The following is a 26,316-nucleotide window of genomic DNA, read 5'->3' on the forward strand; positions in this document are numbered from 1 at the left end:
ATAATTAAATCAAAATGGAAATAAATCAAAATATATGAAAATTCAATTTATCTATGCAATCAGAAACATTGAAATGGAATTGTAACATTTAGTATAGAATGTGTGTTGCTCTTACATTCAACAGATGGCGTTGATTTTCAAGCACAGCATAGTTTTACCTGTCACAGGTGTGTGTGGCATATATACATATACTTACGAAATTAACGATATGGTAAACAACACAGCTCAATTCCAACACAATGTCACACAAAATAATTCAAAATAAAATTAAATAAATCGAAATATATGAAAATAATATATATCCATGCAATCGGAAACATTGAAATGGAATTCGTTACATATTTAGTATAGCGTGCATGTTGCTATTATGTGCAACAGAAGACGCTGTTTTTCATAAACGCATATTTTTACCTGTCACCCGTGTGGCATGTATAAAGTAGGTATATAAAAAGACGCGCCTATTTGAATGCAACGTTGTGTCAAAATTTCAAAGCAATTGGTGAAGAACCTTTGGAGATTACCGCGTGTGTTGCTCTTATATCCAACAGATGGCGCTATTTTAAAAAAAACGGCCTGTTTTTTTCGTGTTGCAGATGAGGGATGTATATAGTAGGTATATAAAAAACTCACCAATTTGAATGTAAAGTTGTGTCAAAATTTCAAAGCAATCAGTTAAGAGGTTTCGAAGATTTCCCTCGTGAAAAACAGTTATTCAGAAAAAAGTTTTTTTTTTTACCGGCACAGACGTATTATCTAAATAGCATGTATATAAAAACCTGCTCGGATGCGAATGGAACGTTGTGTGAAAATTTCAAAGCACTCATTGAAGAACTTTCGGAGACTAGCGATTATGCACAAACACAAACATTGAAACGGAATTGTACCATATCTAGTATAGCATGTGTATTGCTCTTTTATGCAACAGATGGCGCTGTTTAAAAAAAAAAAACATAGTTTTACCTGTCACAGGTGTGACATCTAAAGTTATACCTACGAATTGAACGGTATGGTAAAAAACACAGCTCAATTCCAACACAATGTCACACAAAATAATTCACTAAAAATATTTTTTTTTTTCTTTTTTAGCAGGGATAATCTTGCGCGGGCCCTAAGCCTCTGGCTGGCCCACTAAGTGATGCTTGTTTCTGTTTTACTTGGGCGGAGGATGAGTATTCATGACTCGTATGGTCGCTTCAGTAAGATTTTGCCATATGTGTTTAACAACTTCCTCTGCTCTGTTGAATCTAAGGTGAAATCTGAACGGGTTTGTAACTGTGCACTGTGTTAGATGATGTTCCAGTGGTCTGTCGGGCAATCCTCCACAGTGATGACATTTCCTCTCATCCTCCGGAACCTGTAAGCCCATTTCCCATGCACATGGTTATCCAAGCCTGATGCGATGTAAGTGCACTTCTGTTGTTCTACTGCCCCTTTTCATCAAACTAAGTTTTTTTTTTTTTTTTTTTTTTTCTTTTTAGCAGGGATAATCCTGCGCGGGCCCTAAGCCTCTGGCTGGCCCACTAAGTGATGCTTGTTTCTGGTTTACCTGGGCGGAGGATGAGTATGTATGACCCGTATGGTCGCTTCAGTAAGATTTTGCCATATGTGTTTAACAACTTCCTCTGCTCTGTTGAATCGAAGGTGAAATCTTAACGGGTTTGTAACTGTGCACTGTGTTAGATAATGTTCCAGTGGTCTGTCGGGCATTTCTCCACAGTGTTGACATTTCCTCTCACCTTCCGGAACCCGTAAGCCTATTTCCCATGCACATGGGTATCCAAGCCTGATGCGATGTAAGTGCACTTCTGTTGTTCTACTGCCCCCTTTCATCAAACTAAGTGGTTCGTAGTTGGTTGAATTCTTGTACCAACCCGCAGATCCTGATGTTGCAACTGCTGTGTTGTGGTCACTGTACATCATTCGCATTGCTCTGTTTCGAATTACTTTCTTCATCTGGGATAGACTCTGTGGTACGTAAATGTCTACATTTCCCCTCTTAGTAGCAAGTTTTGCAGCTTCGTCTGCAATGTCATTACCTAATAGTCCCACATGACTTGGCACCCAGTTGATAAGTACCCGTCGGCCTTGTCGTTTGAGTGTGTGCATGAATGACAAGACATTTGTGATCAGATGGATGTTATCACATATGTGTTCTTGTTGCAAGGTTTCAATGGCGGTTCTCGAATCTGTATGGATGATAACATGTTGTCGGTGTTCAGCAAGAGCATGTTCCAAAGCCTTTTGAATGGCTAGCATCTCTGTTTGTAAAGTCGAACACCCATTTGAGAGCCTCCAACTATAAACAGAGTTTCCTGCTTTAACTGCAGCTCCGGTTTCTTGTCCCTGCTGGTCTACTGACCCATCCGTGAAGTAAGTGAAGCTGTCGGATGCCATGTTTGCCTCTATATGCATCTGTGCAATGTTACGTAGCAGATGAGGATGTGACTGGTTCTTCTTTCCTTCAAAAGCCATAATCTTAAAGACTGCTGGCAGAGATTCCCAAGGGGCTTGTATAACAAAGTCTGCATGTATGTCGTCGACACCCCTGTCAGAGACTGTGTTTGCCATATCGAACGTATTGATGGTGTTTATCGCACAATGGGTCCACCTGTTGCCATTGGAGGCTCTTCTGTCCAGATTTAGTGCTCCAGTGATTATATCTTTAAGTGAACTGATTCTAGGTCTAGTCAATATCTTGGTCAGCATGCACGCAGCAATCCCCTTTACCCTTATTTCAATCGACGGTAGCTTTGTTTCGAGTCTTAGGTTCAGTATTTTAGTCCATCTGGGAGCACCTGTTATGATTCGCAACGCATCATTTTGAAGAACCTCAACGTTTGCCCACTGACCAGGAGAAAGAGTGAGTAAGGCAGGCGCTGCATAATCAACCAGGGAACGAACGGCGTGTATGTAAAACATTCTCAACACTCTGTGTCCCGCTCCTAGACGGGGCCCTGTGATTGCTCTCATTATATTCATTCGTGACTTTGCTCTCTCCTTTAGATATTGAATTTGCTTATTGAATGTCATTTTAAAATCAATCCACACTCCGAGATATCGATATTGTGTAACCCACTGAAGGTTAATGTCTTGAATGCGTAGGTGCCTGTCTGGAGTGTTGCCGCCTAGTCTCATCGCCTTAGACTTCTGTGCAGATATTTTTAGCCCTAAAACACTGCATTCAGATGTCACTTTATCTAAAGCACCTTGAGCTTTATTTAGAAGTGAAGGACCCGTAACGACTAATGCTAGATCATCAGCATAGCTTTGCAATTTAACCCCTTCTGTAAAGGTCATGGTAACAAGGTTTTCCATAAGGATGTTAAAAAGACTAGGACTGAGGACTCCTCCTTGTGGATTCCCATTCTCGTGCAAGTGGTAGTCCGACACTTCTCCTTGCAACTTGACTCTGGCATACCTGTGACTTAGGTAATCTGGAATCCATGCTAGCATTTTCCCCTTCACACCTTTTTTAACTAAGGTGTGGAGTATTGCTTGCGGGCTTGCAAGTTCAAATGCTTTTTCTAGATCAAGGAAGACCACTATAGCTGGACCCGAGTTAACTGTTCCTAGTAATGTTGCTATGCAGTTGGCACTACCTACACCTCTAGTGAAGCCAAATATGTGTTTATGAAGGTCTCCAGTCTTCCACAGTAGCACTAAAAAATAAAAAATATCGAAATCAATGGAAATAAAATTTATAAATGCAATCGGAAACATTGAAATGGAATTCATGACATATTTGGTATAACGTGCATATTGCCATTATGTGCAACAGATGGCGCTGTTTTTCAAAAACGCATGTTTTTACCTGTCACAGAGGTGGCATCTATATATTAGGTATATAAAAAGACGATCCTATTCGAATGCAACGTTGTGTCAAAATTTCAAAGCAATTAGTGAAGAACTTTCGGAGATTACAGCGTGTGTAGCCCTTACACCCATCAGATGGCGCTGTTTTCCCACAAAAAAAACATATTTTTTCCTGTCACGGGAGAGGCATGTATATAGTAGATATAGAAAAAGACGCGCCTATTCGAATGCAATGTTGTGTCAAAATTTCAAAGCAATCGGTAAAGAAGTTTTGAAGATTTCTCTCACATGAAAAAACACATTTTTTTTTAGAAAAAAACATGTTTTTTTTACCGTCACAGACGTGACATCTATATAGTATGTATATAAAAATCTGGCCCGATGCGGATGGAACGTTGTGTAAAAATTTCAAAGCAATTGGTGAAGAACTTTCGGAGATTAGCGATTTTGAACAAACGACCATATCAATTTTTATTTATATAGATAGTCAAACAAAGAGGCTTAGTCACCATTCAGGAGGCCTGGTCACCATTCAGGAGGCCTGGTCACCATTCAGGAGGCCTGGTCACCATTCAGGAGGCCTGGTCACCATTCAGGAGGCCTGGTCACCATTCAGGAGGCCTGGTCATCATTCAGGAGGCCTGGTCACCATTCAGGAGGTCTGGTCACCATCTAGGAGGCCTGGTTACCATCCAGGAGGTCTGGTCACCATCCAGGAGGCCTGGTCACCATCTAGGAGGCCTGGTCACCATCCAGGAAGCCTGGTCACCATCCAGGAGGCCTGGTCACCATCCAGGAGGCCTGGTCATCATCCAGGAGGCCTGGTCACCATCCAGGAGGCCTGGTCACCATCCAGGAGGCCTGGTCACCATCCAGGAGGCCTGGTCATCATCCAGGAGGCCTGGTCACCATCCAGGAGGCCTGGTCACCATCCAGGAGGCCTGGTCACCATCAACGAGGCCTGGTCACCATCAACGAGGCCTGGTCACCATCCAGGAGGCCTGGTCACCATTCAGGAGGCCTGGTCACCATCAAGGAGGCCTGGTTACCATCAACGAGGCCTGGTCACCATCCAGGAGGCCTGGTCACCATCCAGGAGGCCTGGTCACCATCCAGGAGGCCTGGCCACCATCCAGGAGGCCTGGTCACCATCAACGAGGCCTGGTCACCATCAACGAGGCCTGGTCACCATCCAGGAGGCCTGGTTACCATCCAGGAGGCCTGGTCACCATTCAGAAGGCCTGGGTCACCATCCAGAAGGCCTGGGTCACCACCCAGGAGGCCTGGTCACCATTCAGAAGGCCTGGGTCACCATCCAGGAGGCCTGGTCACCATTCAGAAGGCCTGGGCCACCTTCCAGAAGGCCTGGGTCACCATCCAGAAGGCCTGGGTCACCATCCAGGAGGCCTGGTCACCATAAACGAAGCCTGGTCACCATCCAAGAGGCCTGGTCACAAACCAGGAGGCCTGGGCACCATCCTGAAGGCCTGGGTCACCATCCAGAAGGCCTGGGTCACCATCAGCGAGGCCTGGGTCACCATCCAAGAGGCCTGGTCACTAACCAGGAGGCCTGGTCACCATCCAGAAGGAATGGGTCACCATCCAGAAGGCCTGGGTCACCATCAACGAGGCCTGGTTACCATCCAGGAGGCCTGGTCACCATTCAGAAGGCCTGGGTCACCATTCAGAAGGCCTGGGTCACCATCCAGAAGGCCTGGGTCACCACCCAGGAGGCCTGGTCACCATTCAGAAGGCCTGGGTCACCATCCAGGAGCCCTGGTCACCATCCAGGAAGCCTGGTCACCATCCAGGAGGCCTGGTCACCATCCAGGAGGCCTGGTCATCATCCAGGAGGCCTGGTCACCATCCAGGAGGCCTGGTCACCATCCAGGAGGCCTGGTCACCATCCAGGAGGCCTGGTCACCATCCAGGAGGCCTGGTCATCATCCAGGAGGCCTGGTCACCATCCAGGAGGCCTGGTCACCATCCAGGAGGCCTGGTCACCATCAACGAGGCCTGGTCACCATCAACGAGGCCTGGTCACCATCAACGAGGCCTGGTCACCATCCAGGAGGCCTGGTCACCATCCAGGAGGCCTGGTCACCATCAAGGAGGCCTGGTTACCATCAACGAGGCCTGGTCACCATCCAGGAGGCCTGGTCACCATCCAGGAGGCCTGGTCACCATCCAGGAGGCCTGGCCACCATCCAGGAGGCCTGGTCACCATCAACGAGGCCTGGTCACCATCAACGAGGCCTGGTCACCATCCAGGAGGCCTGGTTACCATCCAGGAGGCCTGGTCACCATTCAGAAGGCCTGGGTCACCATCCAGAAGGCCTGGGTCACCACCCAGGAGGCCTGGTCACCATTCAGAAAGCCTGGGTCACCATCCAGGAGGCCTGGTCACCATTCAGAAGGCCTGGGCCACCTTCCAGAAGGCCTGGGTCACCATCCAGAAGGCCTGGGTCACCATCCAGAAGGCCTGGGTCACCATCCAGGAGGCCTGGTCACCATAAACGAGGCCTGGTCACCATCCAAGAGGCCTGGTCACAAACCAGGAGGTTTGGGCACCATCCAGAAGGCCTGGGTCACCATCCAGAAGGCCTGGGTCACCATCAACGAGGCCTGGGTCACCATCCAAGAGGCCTGGTCACTAACCAGGAGGCCTGGTCACCATCAACGAGGCCTGGTTACCATCCAGGAGGCCTGGTCACCATTCAGAAGGCCTGGGTCACCATTCAGAAGGCCTGGGTCACCATCCAGAAGGCCTGGGTCACCACCCAGGAGGCCTGGTCACCATTCAGAAGGCCTGGGTCACCATCCAGGAGGCCTGGTCACCATTCAGAAGGCCTGGGTCACCTTCCAGAAGGCCTGGGTCACCATCCAGAAGGCCTGGGTCACCATCCAGAAGGCCTGGGTCACCATCCAGGAGGCCTGGTCACCATAAACGAGGCCTGGTCACCATCCAAGAGGCCTGGTCACAAACCAGGAGGCCTGGGCACCATCCAGAAGGCCTGGGTCACCATCCAGAAGGCCTGGGTCACCATCAACGAGGCCTGGGTCACCATCCAAGAGGCCTGGTCACTAACCAGGAGGCCTGGTCACCATCCAGAAGGCCTGGGTCACCATCCAGGATGCCTGGTCACCAACCTAGCCACCTACCTCCACAGCTGGTGGTCTCCGCCAGAGTGGTGATGAGGGGTAACTTAGCCACCTACCTCCACAGCTGGTGGTCTCCGCCAAGGTGGTGGTGAGGGGGAACTTAGCCACCTACCTCCACAGCTGGTGGTCTCCGCCAGGGTGGTGGTGAGGGGGAACTTAGCCACCTACCTCCACAGCTGGTGGTCTCCGCAAGGGTGGTGGTGAGGGGGAACTTAGCCACCTACCTCCACAGCTGATGGTCTCCGCCAGGGTGGTAATGAGGTAGTCAATGGGGACATAGTCGTAGTAGCCAGCATTGCGACGGTAGCCCCATGACGCCCAGTCCAGGGTCATGGCGTTCTCCCACTTGTGTGGCTGCAACACACCTGTCACAACCAATCGGGTCAAAGGTTTACCTTTTGAACAGGTCAACGTTTATTAAAATAAGACACATGGATATACAGAGCGTTCAAAATTTATCACCCTATTATAAGTGTTAATAAATTCGTTATTAAACAAGATATCTTAATTAAAACTTCAACCATTTACTAGCATTTAATACAACAGGCAGATAACATTGCTGTTATGGTGTAATAATTAAAATAACTTATAGAAAGCGAGATGTCATTGCCTCATGCTTTCAATAAATTCATCACCAATTATAAGAAAACATTCTTAATTTAGCAGTTTTTGGATGAAAACATCATAAAAACAGTTCCCTTGAATCAACTTAATTATCAATACCAAAATCGAGTAAATGTAGGTCCTTCTAACCTCTTCTAGACATGTGGACAACACAACCAAGGAGTCAGTGGGAGAGGACTGTCACGGGGGCGTGTTTCAGAGACTTGTGTCATAGCTGTGTCTCAGAGGCCTCTTAAGAATTTAGTGGTGGTGGACTTTCAAATGTTGTCTAGGGGAATAGATGATTGTACTCGAGCCTAGGGCAAATCAAGGAGTAAGGTAAACAGCCTAATACAAAGACATAAATTTATATGTATAAAACACACGATATTACACATATGAAATGTTGTTCTTTACAACTCTAGGTCATTATGACGTGCTATAACCCCCCAGGAGGGCTCTAGATACCCTAAGGTTCTCCGTTCCAAACCTGGAACCGTGCACATAGCCACCACAGCTATCCACCGATGACACATATATTTACACCGCTAGGAAACCTGGACTCTCGCTCTTAAAGAACACCTCCAAAGTCTGCATCACTACTCTACAATATCTTGCATCCCTATTTAGATACAAAGGAAGGCTTATCTGACTGTACGACCGGAGAAAACCCCTCAAATAGCAGAACAGGATCGGCACGATACACCTCCCCTCAAGTCAAGATGGCGTCCACCTCTTTTGTGTCATCGCCCCTTAATACTCTATGATATACATTTGCAATCAAACCTATATTGACTATATTTATTATATTCCCCATGCATGCTTTTAGATTGAGTTCATTTTTCCCTCACATACTTAGGCTATTCCAGTTCACATTATTCCTGACAATCTCCAGCTGAGAAGGTACTACTTTGCTGGGCGGAGTATTAATGGTAACTCGCGGCCTCCCTGAAATCAGCTGTATATATTTTCATATAAAAAATTGGCCACTGTGTCCACCAACATTCTATACTTGAAACTAACCTCCACAGGAGGTAAGGTTCGTAACAAGGGCCAGCAGAGAGAGTTGCCAGTAATTTAAACAACAAGTCTCGCTGAGGTAAATCTAGCTCCGAGAATTCTCCCTTGGACAGCTGAGTTATGGGAGTAAAGTCCTTCCGTTATCAACACGCAACTCCGTCTACTATCTAGGGAGGTGTCTTTTGTGATTCCTATACTATATATATATATATATATATATATATATATATATATATATATATATATATATATATATATATATATATATATATATATATATATATATATATATATATATATATATATATAAGATGAATAGGAAAACCAGGGATACTGAACATCTTGTTTCAGATTCTTTACTCTAAAATGCATAACGTTTCGAATACTTCTCGTATTCATCATCAGATCAAAAAGAAAAAACAAAAATCACAATCAAACAACCATTTACTTTACCATTTTATGGCACTATTAGTTTTTCTGTAAGGAGTCGTTTGAGGAGACTGTTGCAGCAGTGTTATCCTCAAGTAGACTTTAGATTTATTTTTGTCAACACAAATACCATAGGCTCTTATTTTAAATTTAAAGATAAAGTGCCAACCCCCTTGTGCTCAAATGTCGTATATATGTATAATTGTTCCAGCTGTACTGCTGGATATATCGGGAGTTCCATTCGGAACTTTAAGATTAGGATACTTGAGCACCGGGGATTATCTTTTAGGACTGGATTACCATTGTCTAAACCAGCATTTTCGGAGATTAGAAACCATTGTTTTGAGTTTAATCATTCTCTGCTGGAATCTGATTTTAAAATTCTGGACACTTGTATGAATGGCCAGTCAGATTTGAGAGTAATGGAATCCTTATATATAAAGGAGCTGCGGCCTCTGTTAAATAGCAACCTTTCAGCTGTTCAATTGTACACTGTATAGTGCACAGTAGGCCCTGTAATTTGATTTATAGTTCATTCTGGTAGTTTAATTTTATTATAATTTTGCTTAGTTTATCATGCCTTTGCCCTTTCTTACTAATTTCAAGTCTTGACATTGTACATTATTATAATCTTTTATTTAGGATATATAATACATTTTTTGGTGTTTAATTTTATTTAATTTTTGAGTTTTATAAGATTTTGGTTATTACTTTATAATTGTCGTTTATTCTGTTTGTATTTTATATACATTTTTTGTAGGTTTGTAGTCATTATATGAATATTTGTTATAGAGTTTAGTATCTATGTGTTAGGTATCAAGTTTCACTTCTGATCACTTCACGTAAGTTTAATAAAATGGTTTGTTTTAGTAGTTATAAATTTCGTCTTGTAGTCTAATGTGTAGTCTTTAGCGCACTTTAAGTGCGCTAAAGTGTTTTGTTTTTTAAGCATTTTCCTTTCTTTGATAGGCAATTATATTCAGTATGAGTTCTTTGTTTACTATAGTTTTTTGATTGTGATTTCTGTTTTTTCTTTTAGATCTGATGACGAATACGAGAAGTATTCGAAACGTTATGCATTTTAAAGTAAAGAATCTGAAACAAGATGTTCAGTATATCCCTGGTTTTCCTATTCATCTTAAAATTAAGATTCCCGAAGGGAACATCGATCATAAATATTATATATATATATATATATATATATATATATATATATATATATATATATATATATCGTACCTAGTAGCCAGAACGCACTTCTCAGCCTACTATGCAAGGCCCAATTTGCCTAATTAGCCAAGTTTTCATGAAATAATGTTTTTTCGACGACCTAACCTACCTAACCTAACCTAACCTACCTTTTCCGGTTACCTAACCCAACCTAACCTATAAAGATAGGTTAAGTTAGGTTAGGTAGGGTAGGTTAGGTTCGATCATATATCTACGTTAATTTTAACTACAATAAAATAAAATTGACCTCATACATAATGAAATGGGTAGCTTTATCATTTCATAAGAAAAAAATTAGAAAAAATATATTAGTTCATGAAAACTTGGCTTATTAGGCAAATCGGGCCTTGCATAGTAGGCTGAGAAGTGCGTTCTGGCTACTAGGTACGACATATATATATATATATATATATATATATATATATATATATATATATATATATATATATATATATATATATATATATATATATATATATATATATATGTAGTACCTAGTAGCCAGAACGCACTTCTCGGCCTACTATGCAAAGCACGATTTGCCTAATAGGCCGAGTGATTTTCTTTATTTTCAATAAATTGTTTCCAATTAGTTTATTTGAATTATTATTATCATATTAAATTAGGAACATAATTTATTGACTTATTTGTATTAGTTTAGGTTAGGTTAAGATAGGTTAGGATAGGTTAGGTAGGGGTGGTTAGGATCGGTCATATATCTTCTTGAGGTTATTTAGAGATGATTTCGGGGCTTTATTGTCCCCGCAGTCCGGTCCTCGACAAGGCCTCCACCCCCCAGGAAGCAGCCCGTGACAGCTAGCTGGTTAACACCCAGGTACCGATTTTACTACTAGGTAACAGGGGCATAGGGTGAAAGAAACTTTTCCCATTGTTTCTCGCCTGCGCCCGGGATTGAACCCGGGACCACAGGATCACAAGTTTAGTGTTCTGTCCGCTCGGCCGACCGGCTCCCTGCCGGTCGATCGAGCGGCAGGGAGTTTTGTGTTAACGTCATGCGTTCGCGCGTTCGTCAACGCATGTGCGTTGTTGAGCCACAGCAACGTTCCCTGTCTCTCAGTCCTCCCCACCATTCCCTTTGTCTCGTCCCCTCATTCTCACAACCATTCTTCACTTACCCGTCCCCTCGCCTGCCCAACCATTCCTCACTCACCCGTCCCCTCTTCCTCCTCACTATTCCTCCCCCTTCCCTTTCTCCCGTCCCTTTGCCCTCCCTAACATCCCCTACTCCAGCGTCCGCTCGTCCTTCTAACCAATGCCCACACACCACCGTCCTGTCCTTCTCTTCACCATATCCTACTCCCCCATCCCCTCGTCCTTCCTACCATTCCCTCCACCCCCATCCCCTCGTCCTTCCTACCATTCCCTCCACCCCCATCCCCTCGTTCTTTCCACCAACGCCCACTCCTCTGTCCCCATGTGCTCCCCACCATTCTCCATTCCCCTATCCCTTCTTCCCCACCAAACCCATCTGCCTCGTCCTCTCGTCTTCCCCAACTATTAATCCCTACCCTGTCCCCTCGTAATCCCAACCATCCCCCACCTCCGTCCCCTTGTCCTCCCCAACATTCCCCACTCCCTTGTTCGATGCATTCCCAAACGATCTGATGTTCCCATCAGAAAATTGGGCTCCCTCGTTCGATGCATTCCTAAACGATTTGATGTTCCTATCAGAATATTAATATATAGGAATATATTTATATTAGGAATATAATATTTTTATATCGGAATGCCAATTAGCACACGAGCGAGACCCAAAACCAAGGTAAATATTCCTTGGTCCTTATCTCATAAATAATACCAATATTTCCTCTGATACAGCTGTCAAATTAGGATTCCTGCTATTATTTGTGAGTGATCTTCGACAGATGAAATTGAAGAGAAAAAGAATTACTAGTTACCTAGTACTCCAGTATATAAGTTGGAGGCCAGCAACACCCAAAAAGTGTATCGAGTGGCTTGTTCATCCGTGTTCATACTGGTTCTCTTGGATATACCAACAATACAGCCTCACACTTTAGTTAATAATATATGTCGTAACTAAAATGGTTAATAATATATGTCGTAACTAAAATGGTTAATAATATATGTCGTAACTAAAATGGGAGGCCTTAGCTGAATTGTTGTTATATTTTCTCCGGCCCCGACCACGGCGATCTCCGGGTTTGGAGTCCCTGTTCCTTCTTTCACCAACTTCGAGGTCACCTCCGGAGCTCACAGTTCCTGCGACGGCGCTGGAACCAATTGTATTGGCGTTTGCCTTTCCATTGGAGACTTTCGGCGCCGTGGAGAGGGGGGGGGGACCTGCTGCATGGGTAACAGCTTCTCCTCAGTATCATCCTACCCTGGCTTTGCGCCCTCGAAAGGCCACTCCAGACTGACAACCAGAATGCAACTCCAGTCTCCCGAGACTGATGGATGCCAACTACTACATGTAGTCTAATATTGTAGTGAATGTTTAGTAACCAATAATTTATATTGGAGACTGCATAAACAAACTATAAACTCCCCAGAATGTGTAAGGCCAAGAGACGTGTGAAAATTTTTAATCATACTGTCCAATTTAAACATCAAACAGTTTGCAATCGAAAAATATAAATTAACGTAAAATATAAATTAATATATACATTATTATAAATTAATATATACATTATTATAAATTAATATATACATTATTATAAATTAATATATACATTATTATAAATTAATAAATATATAAATCTCACAGGTCAATTCTCCACAAAACAGTTTTGTTACCTAATTAATTATACATCTCGGGACATAGTATACAATGTTTATACTTAGATATGGGAAACCAAATCTCTAATTATTGTACCAATTAGTTGCTTGGTATTATTTGCTTGGTAATTATTTGCTCCAAGCTAATAATTTGCTTGCAGGAAATATCAGAAATCTCTAGTAACAAAACACCCACTTAAGGGATAACTGATAAGGAGATGGAGGTAAGGGAGGGAGTTGGAGGAGGGGGAGGGGGGGGGAGAGGGTAGAGGTAGGCATAGAGGAGAAGGGTGTAGAGGTAGATGTGTTGGAGAGGTAGGCATAGAGGAGAGGGGTGTAGAGGTAGATGTGTTGGAGAGAGGTGTAGTGGTAGGCGTAGAATAGAGATGTGACTGAAGAACATTACGAGAGAAGGTAGCTGGGAAATTAAAGGGGGGGAGGGAGATAAGGGAAAGGAGATGCAAGAGGAGAGATCAATAGAGTGGGAAGAAGAGGAGGAGAAGAAAGGGAGGATGACGGATCACGTCTTGGACGACTTCTTCGTCTCTCATAAGTGAGCACAAAGTCACTTGTGTTCAATAACAACACAGGGCCGAAAATGCAAAGCCTGTGTTTATTGGAAGTGAGGTTGTAAGGTACTTGGGACTTTTTCAATGCACTACCTACCTGGGTTGTAGCGGTCGCTGCAGGTGTAGAAAGACCCGTGGTTGCAGGGGACCCCGACGCCCCACCTGTCGTTGGCAACGACGGTGTCCTTAACTGGGGAGTCGTTGAAGAGCCAGGCCAGGAACACCGTAGAGTTCCAGTACCAGTCAGGGGACTCCCACTCTCCGTCCGACCAGACTACCTCGGGCTGGTAGGTATTTACCTGACCGGAAAGGGAACTTATTTATTCTCAATATTGATTTGTTTGGATAATAAATGTTATTCTAGTTATGTTCATCTCTTTTTGTTAGAGGGAATGGAGTTTTCGGAGTAATATGTGATGTCAATATGATGTTTCAAGTGCCATTTATCTTTTTAGCACAGCACAGAGAATTGTTTTTTCTGTGAGCTTTTTGGTTCGATTTTGTTTATGCTCAAAGCATTACAAGTGAGAACCAAAGCGATGGTACATAAAACTATGGTGGTTGGTACAGGCAATGTTAAAGTGACAGGATTTCAGATGAAATATTGCAAAAATATATTGAATGGATTGTACTTACCAGTTCGTAGAGTTCAGGCATGCTCTTTGAGACAACGAACTTGTTGGAGTAAAAATTATTGGCCTTGTCTTCGAGATAGAGCGGGTGGAACCATTCGAGCAGAGAGTGATAGAGACCGAAGTGGATGCTCGGAGTAGTGGACCTAATTGCCTGCGCGAGGTCACCTGCATTGATGGAATATAAAAAAAGGAACAGTTAACTGCATTATGCAAGGTTGATTGGTAGATTACATATAGATTGGTAGATAACGTACGCCTGTATGGTGGTCCTTCAGAGCTATGTGTGAGAGTTTTAAACCACCGCCAAATGACACACACAGAAATCACAATAACGTGATGCATCAATGAACAAATCCACAAGGGCCGTGACGAGGATTCGAACCTACGTCCGAGATCATCTCAGACGCTGCCTTAATCGACTGAGCTACGACATTGTCAAAAAAGAGTTGAATCCAGAAGTTCTACTGCCCTTATTTGGATCCTGCAGCCTCTCCGAGACACAAACCAGGGTTTTACACAACTCCCCCATGCACTCGAGCTATGTTATAAACCAGGGTAAACCCCTGGTTTTGTCTCGGAGAGGCTGCAGGATCCAAGTAAGGGCAGTAGAACTTCTGGTTTCAACTCTTTTTGACAATGTCGTAGCTCAGTCGATTAGGGCAACGTCTAGGATGATCTAGAAACTAGAGTGTTACTCACCCACGAGGTCTCTATTGGGTCCGACGTCCATGCTGTTCCAGTTCCAGGAGTAGCGGGAGGGCCAGAGGGTGTAACCTTCGTGGTGTTTGCTGGTGAGGACCACATAGCGGGCCCCTGACGCCTCGAAGATTGTCGCCCACTCCTCGGGGTCGAAAAACTCGGCGGTGAACGACGAAGCGAAGTCTTGGTACACGAAGTTCGGCCGGTAATTTTTCTGCATGAATTCTACGTAGCTCGATGTGTTTGCCCCTTGTAGGAAACATATTATTGAGCCGACATAGTGAGATTGCATATCACACAAGTTTACTAATTTAAAAGATATATAAGGATTGTTATACACCTCAAGGATTCGAACCTGGGCTACCAAGGCATCAGCCAGTTTCGAAGCCCAGTACCATATGGCCATTTTGCCTGCTTAGCGCTATATGTGTAGATGAAGGTCATTGGAGCTCTGTTGACCGGGCCTGTCTGTCTCGCAGCTATCAATCCATTTATTTTTTCCATACATCCATCTTCCTTTCCATCTATCCGTCCATCTATACATCTATATTTCAATCCATCCATCAATCCACCTTTCTGTCCATCTATCCATGTATTTATTTCTCTATCACTCAATCTGTCTATCCATTCATCTGTGCATGCATCTTTCTATTAATCCATCTATCCATCTAGTTTCCCAAACATCTATCCCTTCCATCCGTCCATTCATCCATCGATCTATTCATCCATGTATTCATCCGTCTATCTACTCTCTCTCTTTCTCTCTGCATCTGTTTCTGTCTCTGTATCTATCTGGCTCTCTTTCATAACAATATAATTGTCTAATGTGGTAGCCATTGATAGGACCATACTGCTGCGAAATACTAAAAATATAATCGTTACCCCTATATTTTGCTGAAAGAGCCAGGCCTTGGACACCTTAGAAGTTGCAACCTGTCCTTTTAATAATAACATCGCTTTTCGCTCGTATGCGCTCTATGGCCAAAGGTGGACGTAATTTGAAATGAAGTCGTCTCACAAAAGTGACGTACTGTCCCGTTTTCTGTTTGAGTCGTCCGGCCTACTCAGAAAGGTTAGGAGAGGAAACATTCAATTAACATTTCTCATGAAAATTTGAAAGTTTATGTGAATTTCGTGCCCACCTAACCTACCAGAGGACCCTTAACTTACTGTTGTTGAAAAAAAAATCCCAAATTTATTTTCATTTTTTTCATTTCAAATTACGTCTACTTTCGGCCATACGGGCAAACGGCCAAAAGCGACGTTATTTTTAAGAGGACAGGTTTGTATGAGCATCTGTTTTATGCGAGTATCGTCAAATTATGGATAGCAGGAAATTTCTGCTAATTTTCCCGTGATCAGTGAATAAAAGTCACAATATTTAAAGATTGTTTTTTTTGTTAGTTTGTGGTTGTAAATATTTAGCCGTGTAGCAAGCAGACAAATGTCAAAAATCACCGTGGGAGTCTGAATATTCAACCCGTCCTCCTGATAGAGCGCTGTATCTTAACGTATACTTTACCTAAGGGCCAAAAATTGTCGTGCTAGAAAATTGTAGAAGCTTGGGGAATTGACATTACGTTCCCTTTTCTCTTTTGAGTCCTCGGGTAGGTTAAGAGAGGGCACTTAACAACGACATGTTTTTGACATTGGGAAACCTTATGATGACGGGCAGGAGACCAAGGCACGAGGTTTCCTATTGAGTTCATGCGACCACGACCAACGTATGTTTATCCCATACCCCAGACCATTCCCGCTGCCAATTTGGGAGAGGCTATTCCCAGGCGATTGGCCTCCAACTTTGGGTAGACGAACAATCAGACAGGCAAACAGACACAGACAGAGGCTTTTTCTCTTATAGCATTGATAATAAAATGTATTATTTCTGAACCAAGCCTTGAAGTGCAGATGTCAGTTCTCACAGGTGATAACACACACACCTGGCAACATTAAAGTAAACAGATACCAATTACTGTGAGAAATAAATAGTTTTTTTTTATGTTTATGCTATGGCCATTTTTGTCCACGTATTTATACACAACAAGGGAGGGGGGGGGGTAACATTCCACACCCCACCTATCTCACCATACATCCAACTCATCTCTCCCACACTATCTCCACCATCTCTCTGATTATTTTCCCTGTTCACTATCTTCATCACTGTGACCAAATAGTTGCCCTTGCAAAGTAAATCTGTCATCTTATATGCACATGCTAATAGACTTCGTGAAAGAGAGGCTTTGGGCCCAAGGGGCCTGACAGCTGAGTGGACAGCGCTTCAGATTCGTAGTTCTGAGGTTCTGGGTTCGATCCCCGGTGGAAGCGGAAACACATGGACAGAATCTCTTTCAATTTGATGTTCCTGTTCCCTTAGCAGTAAATAGGTATCTGTTAGGTATCTGTCGGAAAATTCGACACCATTTAATATATCATACAGACAGATAATTGCTGCTGTATTGTATAAACAAGTTAACCCATAGAAAACGTAACTTGTAGTGGAACATTCTGTCTATAGAAAACGGGATATCATTCCACATACTATTATAAATTCTCCACCTATTATGGTGGGAATTATTCTTAAATACATTAGTCTTTGGACTTTACCATCATAAAAACATCTCATATAAATTAACTTAATTATCAGTATTAAAGTAGAGTAAATGTGACCCTTCTATCACTTATTGACATCTGGACAATGTAGGCCAGTGGCGTCAGGGTGAGGGAGGGGCAGCCATTGTTAGACTTAGACCAGAGGCTCACGGGAGCAAATTCGGCTCCTGTTAATTTTACTTGGACGTAGTGTTATGGAAACCAAAGGTGTACCATCATCAACACGCTGTCAACAAAACAAGTTAAGTGTTCTTCTGAAACCCATTTATCTTTCATTTGTGGCCATTAATGTCAGTGGATATAGGGTGATTCGGTTAGAGCACAAGATAGCCTCATACTAAAGGTAATTAAGCCAGGTCTTCATTGTTCCATGTACAGTGTTTTCTCTGATATAGCTTGTCATATACTAGGATTCTGGCTTCACAGCTAGCGCCCTTTTGACAGGTCAAGACGAGGAAGCATGCTTTGTGCATAAGTTACCAGGGTGATGGAAGCTACCTCAAAGAGGGAAAATGTGGTGACTACATCCTGGTTATACCTGGTGGACTAAGGCCTGCTGTACAAATAAGATAAGGAACCTCTTCAATGTATGTAGTCTAATACTGTAGTTTGATTGGCTGCATATATATAAATTCAATAATATAAACCCCCCTAATGTGTAGAGGATCGATTTGTGAGATTATGAGATTATTGCAGAAATACAGTCCACTCATTATCATACAAATTGCTATCGCAGTATATAAATTAACGTAAATATAAATTCATATAAATTAAATATATATAAATCTCACAGGTCGGTTCCCACAGTATCTGCTGTAAATAGGTATCTGATAGATACCTATTGAAATTAGGTATCTGATAGATACCTATTGATTAGATAGTAAATAGGTATCTGCTGGGAGTTAGACAGCTGCTACGGGCTGCTTCCTGTGGGAAGAAGGGGGTGTAACAAAAAGGAAATTCGCGGCCCGGTCGAGGACCGGGCCGCTGGGACACTAATCCCTGAAATCGTCTTAAGATAACCTCAAGATGGTTCCCTTAAGGGAATGAAATGGGCCAACCCTGACCATCTAAATCACCCCCGATAAGATCACAATTAATCATGCAAAATATTCATCGAACAGAGAGACATTTTCTCTTAAAATATTTTTATGAATGAAGCAATTTAGAAAAAAATATTTTTAAAATAACAAAAAAACACTCTGTTAAACAAATCGGGCCTTGCTTACTTGGCCATGTAATGCGGTTCAGGTTGTCAGTTACGGAATATAGATCAAGATCTATTAGACGGAGATCTATTAGACTGTTTGCTTTTCCTTCAGCCCAATGTTAGAGACCAACTGTTTGGGCTCAGCCTTATTAAAGGGTAGCAGGACTAAAGAGGATTTCACTTAGATTGTCAAAGGGGACTCGGTGTTGGCCTCCATGCCGCCCATGAAGGGGGTTTGGCCCCTAAACCCACCTTATCGGAGATGAAGGATACGAAATGTGCCACTTAGAGGCCATATAGAGTTTTGTATTGGTATATATATCACTGAATTCGTAAATGGATTTTCAAAACAAAAATATTCAAATGATGGATTGGCATTCTGGGTTCAAGTGTTTGGCTACAGTGTTGTGGGAGACGGGATGGGCGTCTGTGTGTGTGTGTGTGTGTATACAGGGAAGGTGAGGACATAGTGGGCGTGTGTGTGTGTGTGTGTGTACAGGGAAGGTGAAGACAGAGAGGGCGTGTGTGTGTGTGTGTGTGTGTGTGTACTTGGATTCAGGATAGAAACGGACAGGTCACGTGTGTATTTACTATTTGTATTAATATTTGTATCTGCAAAATCGAGATATTAGCTCTTGGACCGCATTTCTAACAATTTATTTTTCCTCTATTGTGTCTACTACATATTTTTCTCCTATTCATGCACACTCACGCACACCTCCACGAAGAAGTCCCTAACAGCTGTCTAATTCCCAGGTACCTACTTACTGATAGGTGAACAGGAGCAACAGGGTGTAAAAAATTCTGCCCATTTGTTTCTGCCTCTGCCAGGGATCGAACCCGGGCCCTTTGGACTACAATCCCAGGGCGCTGGCCACTCAGCACAGTGTTTGTGTATGTGTGTGTGTGTGTGTGTGTGTGTGTGTGTGTGTGTGTGTGTGTGTGTGTGTGTGTGTCTGTGTGTGTGTGTGTGTGTGTGTGTGTGTGTGTGTGTGTGTGTGTGTGTGTGTGTGTGTGTGTGTGTGTATGTGTGTGTGTGTGTATGTGTACTCACCAATTTGTACTCACCTAGTTGCGCTTGCGGGGGTTGAGCTTTGGCTCTTTGGTCCCGCCTCTCAACTGTCAATCAACAGGTGTACAGATTCATGAACCTACTGGGCTCTATCATATCTACACCTGAAACTGTGTATGGAGTCAGCCTCCACCACATCACTGCCTAATGCATTCCATCCGTTAGCTACTCTGACACTGAAAAAGTTATTTCTAACGTCCCTGTGGCTCATGTGGGTACTCAGTTTCCACCTATGTCCCCTTGTTCGCGTACCGATAGTGTTGAATAGTTTATCCTTGTCTACCCTGTCAATTCCCTTGAGGATTTTAAAGGTAGTGATCATGTCTCCCCTCACTCTTCTGTCTTCCAGTGTCGTAAGGTGCATTTTCCGCAGCCTTTCCTTGTAACTCATGCCTCTTAGTTCTGGGACTAGTCTAGTGGCATACCTCTTAACTTTTTCCAGCTTCGTCTTGTGCTTGACAATGTACGGGCTCCATGCTGGGGCCGCATACTCCAGGATTGGTCTTACGTATGTGGTGTACAAGATTCTAAACGATTCCTTATACAGGTTCCTGAAGGCTGTTCTGAGGTTAGCCAGCCTCGCATATGCCACAGACGTAATTCTTTTTATGTCGGCTTCAGGAGACAGGTTTGGTGTGATATCAATTCCTAGATCTTTCTCTTTCCGTTTCATTAACTACTTCATCTCTTATTCTGTATCTTGTGTCTAGCGTCCTGTTTTCACCGCCTAGTTTCATTACTTTGCATTTACTCGGGTTAAACTTTAGCAGCCATTTGTAGTTGTTGTGTGTGTGTGTGTACTCACCTAGTTGTGCTTGTGGGGGTTGAGCCCTGTCTCTTTGGTCCCGCCTCTCAACCGTCAATCAACAGGTGTACAGGTTCCTGAGCCTACTGGGCTCTATCATATCTACACTTGAAACTGTGTATGGAGTCAGCCTCCACCACATCACTTCCTAATGCATTCAATTTGTCAACCACTCTGACACTAAGAAATTTCTTTCTAATATCTCTGTGGCTCATTTGGGCACTCAGTTCCCACCTGTGTCTCCTAGTGCGTGTGTCACATGTGTTAAATAACCTGTCTTTATCCACCCTGTCGATTCCCTTGAGATTCTTGCATGTGGTGATCATGTCCCCCCTAACTCTTCTGTCTTCCAACGAAGTGAGGTTTAATGCCCGTAGTCTCTCCTCGGAGCTCATACCTCTCAGCTCGGGTACTAGTCAGGTGGCAAACCTTTGAACCTTTTCCAGTTTAATCTTATGCTTGACTAGATATGGACTCCATGCTGGAGTCGCATACTCCAGGATTGGTCTGACATATGTGGTATATAATGTTCTGAAAGAACATTAAATGCCGTTCTTATTTTAGCCAAAATGGCATATGCCGCTGACGTTATCCTCTTGATATGAGCTTCAGGGGACAGGTCTGGCGTGATATTAAACCCAAGGTCTTTATCTCTCTCAGACTCCTGAAGTATTTCGTCTCCCAAATGATTCCTTGTATCTGGTCTTCTGCTTCCTACCCCTTTCTCCATTACATTACATTTGCTTGGGTTAAACTCTAACAACCATTTGTTCGACCATGCCTGCAGCTTGTCCAGGTCTTCTTGAAGCCTCAAGCCGTCCTCATCTGTCTTAATTCTGATCATAATTTTGGCGTCGTCAGCAAACATTGAGAGAAATGAGTCTATACCCTCTGGGAGATCATTTACGTATTTCAGAAACAGGATAGGTCCTAGTACAGAGCCCTGTGGGACTCCACTGGTGACTTCACGCTAATCTGAGGTCTCACTCCTCACTGTAACTCTCTGCTTCCTATTGCTTAGGTACTCCTTTATCCACTGGAGCGCCCTAGTAGTTACTCCTGCCTGTTTCTCCAGCTTATGCATCAACCTTTTATGGGGTACTGTGTCAAAGGCTTTCCGACAGACCAAAAAATGCAGTCCGCACATCCTTCTCTTTCTTGCTTAATCTTTGTCACCTGATCGTAAAACTCTATGAAGCTTGTAAGGCAAGATTTATCCTTCCTGAACCCATGTTGATGGGTTGTCAAGAAATCTTGTCTCTCCAGATGTGTTAGTAGGCTTTTTCTCACAATCTTCTCCATCACCTTGCATGGTATACAAGTTAAGGACACTGGCCTGTACTTCAGTGCCTCTTGTCTGTCACCCTTTTTGTATATTAGGACTACATTAGCCGTCTTCCATATTTCTGGTAGGTCTCCCATTTCCGGTGACCTACTATGCACTATGGAGAGTGGCAAACAAAGTGCTCCTGCACGCTCTTTCAATACCCATGGTGAGATTCCGTCCGGCCCAACAGCTTTTCTCACGTCCAGCTGTAATAGGTGCTTTTTAACCTCATCACTTGTAATTTCGAGCCTTTCCAAGGTCGCCTGGTTTGCTTCCACCTCTCCTAGAACCGTGACTTCTCCTTGTTCTATTGTAAATACCTCCTGGAACCTTTTGTTGAGTTCCTCACACACCTCTTTGCCATTCTCTGTGTACTTGTCCTCGCCCACCCTAAGTTTCATCACCTGTTCCTTCACTGTTGTCTTCCTCCTGATGTGACTGTGTAGTAGTTTTGGTTCAGTCTTGGGTTTGTTAGCTATATCATTTTCATACCTTTTCTCAGCTGCTCTTCTCACACTAACATACTCGTTCCTGGTTCTCTGGTATCTCTTTCTACTTTCTGGTGTTCTGTTATTACGGAAGTTCCTCCACGCCCTTTTGTTCAGCTCCTTTGCTTTCATACATTCCCTATTAAACCATGGATTTTTCTTTTGCTTCCCTGTTTTTTTCCTGTCGGGCTGGGACAAACTTGCTTACAGCCTCCTGACACTTTTGGGTGACATAGTCCATCATGTCTTGTATGGACTTGGTTCTGAGTTCTGTGTCCCATTGTATATCCCTTAGGAATTTATTCATCTCCTCAAAGTTTCCCTTTCGGTACGCCAGCATTTAGATATATGACCGAACCGTAGATATATGACCGAACCTAACCAACCCTACCTAACCTAACCTATCTTTATAGGCTAGATTAGGTTACGTAGCCAAAAAAGTTAGGTTAGGTTAGGTTAGGTAGGTTAGGTAGTCAAAAACAATTAATTCATGAAAACTGGATCTTGCATAGTAGGCTGAGAAGTGCGTTCTGGCTACTAGGTACGACACATATATATATATATATATATATATATATATATATATATATATATATATATATATATATATATATTTATACATATATATCACGGTTTAATTTTCTTGATTTACACATATATTAGGACACATAATACTTACTACTGTGATCAAAATAAAAAGAAAGGTAGATAAGAGGTCCCGAGGAACATCTTATCAACAAGTTGAAGAAAAAAAACGCGATCATGAGTGAAAGAATTCCAAGAGCGTATGTCATATATATTGACCCTTACAGCAGGGGTACATAAAGAAGGAAATGCATTTGCAATACTTTTCGAAAACTGCCAAAAGGTGTTCAAGCATAGCAACATTATATGTATATTACGAGGAATAAAAGTTAGCCAGGGAAATTGCCTGACTCTCAAAATGCATTTATAAAAACTTTGCATGATTTTTATTCGCCAGATGAAATTTGCTCCCTCTCATTTCTATTCAGTGTGTGGCTCGTACGTTTTAATATATATATATATATATGTGTGTATATCACGAAAATAAACACGTGATTAAGAATGTGACAATGTCAGACCACGGAGGAAAAATGAAACAGGAAATTTCCTTAAGTACTTTCGTATATTAAATACATCTTCAGAAGGTCCTTCTGAAGATGTAGAAGCAAGTCCTTCTTGGACTTGCATAGTAGTCCAAGTACGACGTTCTGGCTACTAGGTACAACATATATATATATATATATATATATATATATATATATATATATATATATATATATATATATATATATATATATATATATATATATATATATATATATATATATATATATATATGTCGTACCTAGTAGCCAGAACACACTTCTCAGCCTACTATGCAGGGCCAGATTTGCCTAATAAGCCAAGTTTTCATGAATTTATTGTTTTTCGACTACCTAACCTACCTAACCTAACCTAACCTAACTTTTTTAGGTACCTAACCTAACCTAACCTATAGAGATAGGTTAGGTTAGGTTAGGTAGGGTTGGTTAGGTTCGGTCATATATCTATGTTAATTTTAACTCCAATAAAAAAACATTGACCTCATACATAATGAAATGGGTAGCTTTATCATTTCATAAGAAAAAAATTAGAGAAAATATATTAATTCAGGAAAAATTGGCTTATTAGGCAAATCGGGCCTTGTATAGTAGGCCGAGAAGTGCGTTCTGGCTACTAGGTACGACATATATATATATATATATATATATATATATATATATATATATATATATATATATATATATATATATATATATATATATATATATGCACTATTTATACCTTGTTCAGGTTATTTACCTGCCAAAATTTGTAATAATATATCCTTTACATTATTATTGTTATTTCTCCATTTTTATTATAATTAATGTTGATATATGAAGAACATTCAGGAAGTGAAAGTAACAGCCCAATAATTGTGTGTGGTGGTTGTGTTGGGTCTGGTCTCACCGGTGACGGGGCCGGCGGATATATCCAAGTCAAGATGGCCAAGATGGTCTTATTGCTCAACACATTTGAAGAATGGAGCAACGGCTCGCCAAGGAGTTGGGAGCAGCAGTGAGAAACTGCCATAAATGGAGCGGATTGGGGGATATAAAACATCTAAGTGAGTCGTATATATTTGTGATGGGCGATATTGAAAGCAATGCGCAGAGAAAGAGAGAGAGAGAGAGAGAGAGAGAGAGAGAGAGAGAGAGAGAGAGAGAGAGAGAGAGAGAGAGAGAGAGAGAGAGAGAGAGAGAGAGAGAGAGAGAGAAAGAGAGAGAGAGAGAGAGAGAGAGAGAGAGAGAGAGAGAGAGAGAGAGAGAGAGAGAGAGAGAGAGAGAGAGAGAGAGAGAAAGAGAGAGAGAGAGAGAGAGAGAGAGAGAGAGAGAGAGAGAGAGAAAGAGAGAGAGAGAGAGAGAGAGAGAGAGAGAGAGAGAGAGAGAGAGAGAGAGAGAGAGAGAAAGAGAGAGAGAGAGAGAGAGAGAGAGAGAGAGAGAGAGAGAGAGAGAGAGAGAGAGAGAGAGAGAAAGAGAGAGAGAGAGAGAGAGAGAGAGAGAGAGAGAGAGAGAGAGAGAGAGAGAGAGAGAGAGAGAGAGAGAGAGAGAGAGAGAGAGAGAGGGGGGGGGGAGTGGTGGGATGGTGGGTTTTATTGTAGTATTTACAAAATTATCAAAGTTTTCTAACATTTGGGATTTAATGGGACCAGCCTGGGTAATTGTATAGGCTACGCGAGCAATTGAAGTAATGAATTTAAAAATAGATTTTCAGACTGATATATTACCGAAAGTTTGGTGTTTATAAATTGCCTCAGAACACTTAAATATTTTCTATATTTCTGTAGCAAATTTTTTTTTCTCTGAATGTTGTACTAGGATGATGATCTTGACTTGATCCTCAGTGTTTATTGACTCTTCCTTACATATAAACTTAATTTAAGATATCTGAAATTTAATTGAAATTTCTTGTATCACGTCATTAATGCCATCCACGAGTACAGAGAGCTAATAGAACAGATATATATCCAATACTGGGAACAGTTCTTACAGGGCATCAATCATGCAACATCCTCATCCCAAATGTAAAAGAAAATTGTAAAGATTTTGCATGCTAATATTCCTCATCTTGCTCACCACTCACCTACAGCCTACACCAATAAGTTGCTTGAACAATTCGAGCACTGCCAGTATAAAAAAACGTATCCTTGGATTTACACCACTATCTTGCTATTAATCATATAAATCGTACCTTCAACATTGAAATTCCTAGTGGTGAAATACTCCTAGATAAAAATGTTATGACATATTTCCCCTGAAATAAATAATGCACATACCATGAGAAAGTTGGCTAAGCTAATAAATACTCCTCTGCTAAAATTGAACTTTAAAGGCAGGGCTTTAAAGAAATAAACAAATCAGACCAATCATCCTACATTCTCAAAATGTGTATAGTAAATGTTTCGATCTAGACCCCAACTTGCTCCCAACCTGTATGGATTCCTTCCCGGAAGAAGTCCCTAAGCTTGCTTTCAGGAATGTTATATTAGTAAGGGACCAAACTCTCAGGCGGAACTTCTTCCCCTCTAAACTGTTCTTGGTATAACTAGCGTCTTTTCGAGTTAACATTACTCAGGTGGGGTAGCTGAGTAACACAAAGGCTTCAGTTCTTTTCAATACACTAACAGAACTAGTTGGACTATAACTAGCTGCACTATAATCAGCTGCACTATAATTAGATGCGCTATAACCAGCTTCCAGTACACTAAAAAAAACACTTGAAGAGGAGTAAATTTCTCTGATATAAAGTCTGCTCTTCAAGCACTTGAAATTTTATCCAGA

General features: G+C 42.3%; 1 protein-coding gene across 1 annotated transcript in view; it reads right to left on the reverse strand.

Moving 5' to 3' along the window:
* The window catches only part of LOC123749077 (alpha-L-fucosidase-like), a 51,113-nt gene extending 35,946 nt beyond the window's left edge, over positions 1-15,167 (reverse strand). Inside the window, exons 1-4 of the mRNA XM_069322449.1 lie at positions 14,918-15,167; positions 14,220-14,383; positions 13,681-13,882; positions 7,200-7,340 (exon numbers count right to left, since the gene is read on the reverse strand). Of these exons, the coding sequence (XP_069178550.1) occupies positions 7,200-7,340; positions 13,681-13,882; positions 14,220-14,383; positions 14,918-15,137 (727 nt within the window). The 5' untranslated portion in view covers positions 15,138-15,167. The remainder of the gene's footprint in view (positions 1-7,199; positions 7,341-13,680; positions 13,883-14,219; positions 14,384-14,917) is intronic.
* Between the last annotated feature and the right edge of the window lie 11,149 nt (positions 15,168-26,316).

Source organism: Procambarus clarkii, chromosome 11 (assembly GCF_040958095.1).
Source record: "Procambarus clarkii isolate CNS0578487 chromosome 11, FALCON_Pclarkii_2.0, whole genome shotgun sequence".
Classification (NCBI taxonomy): Eukaryota; Metazoa; Arthropoda; class Malacostraca; order Decapoda; family Cambaridae; genus Procambarus; species Procambarus clarkii.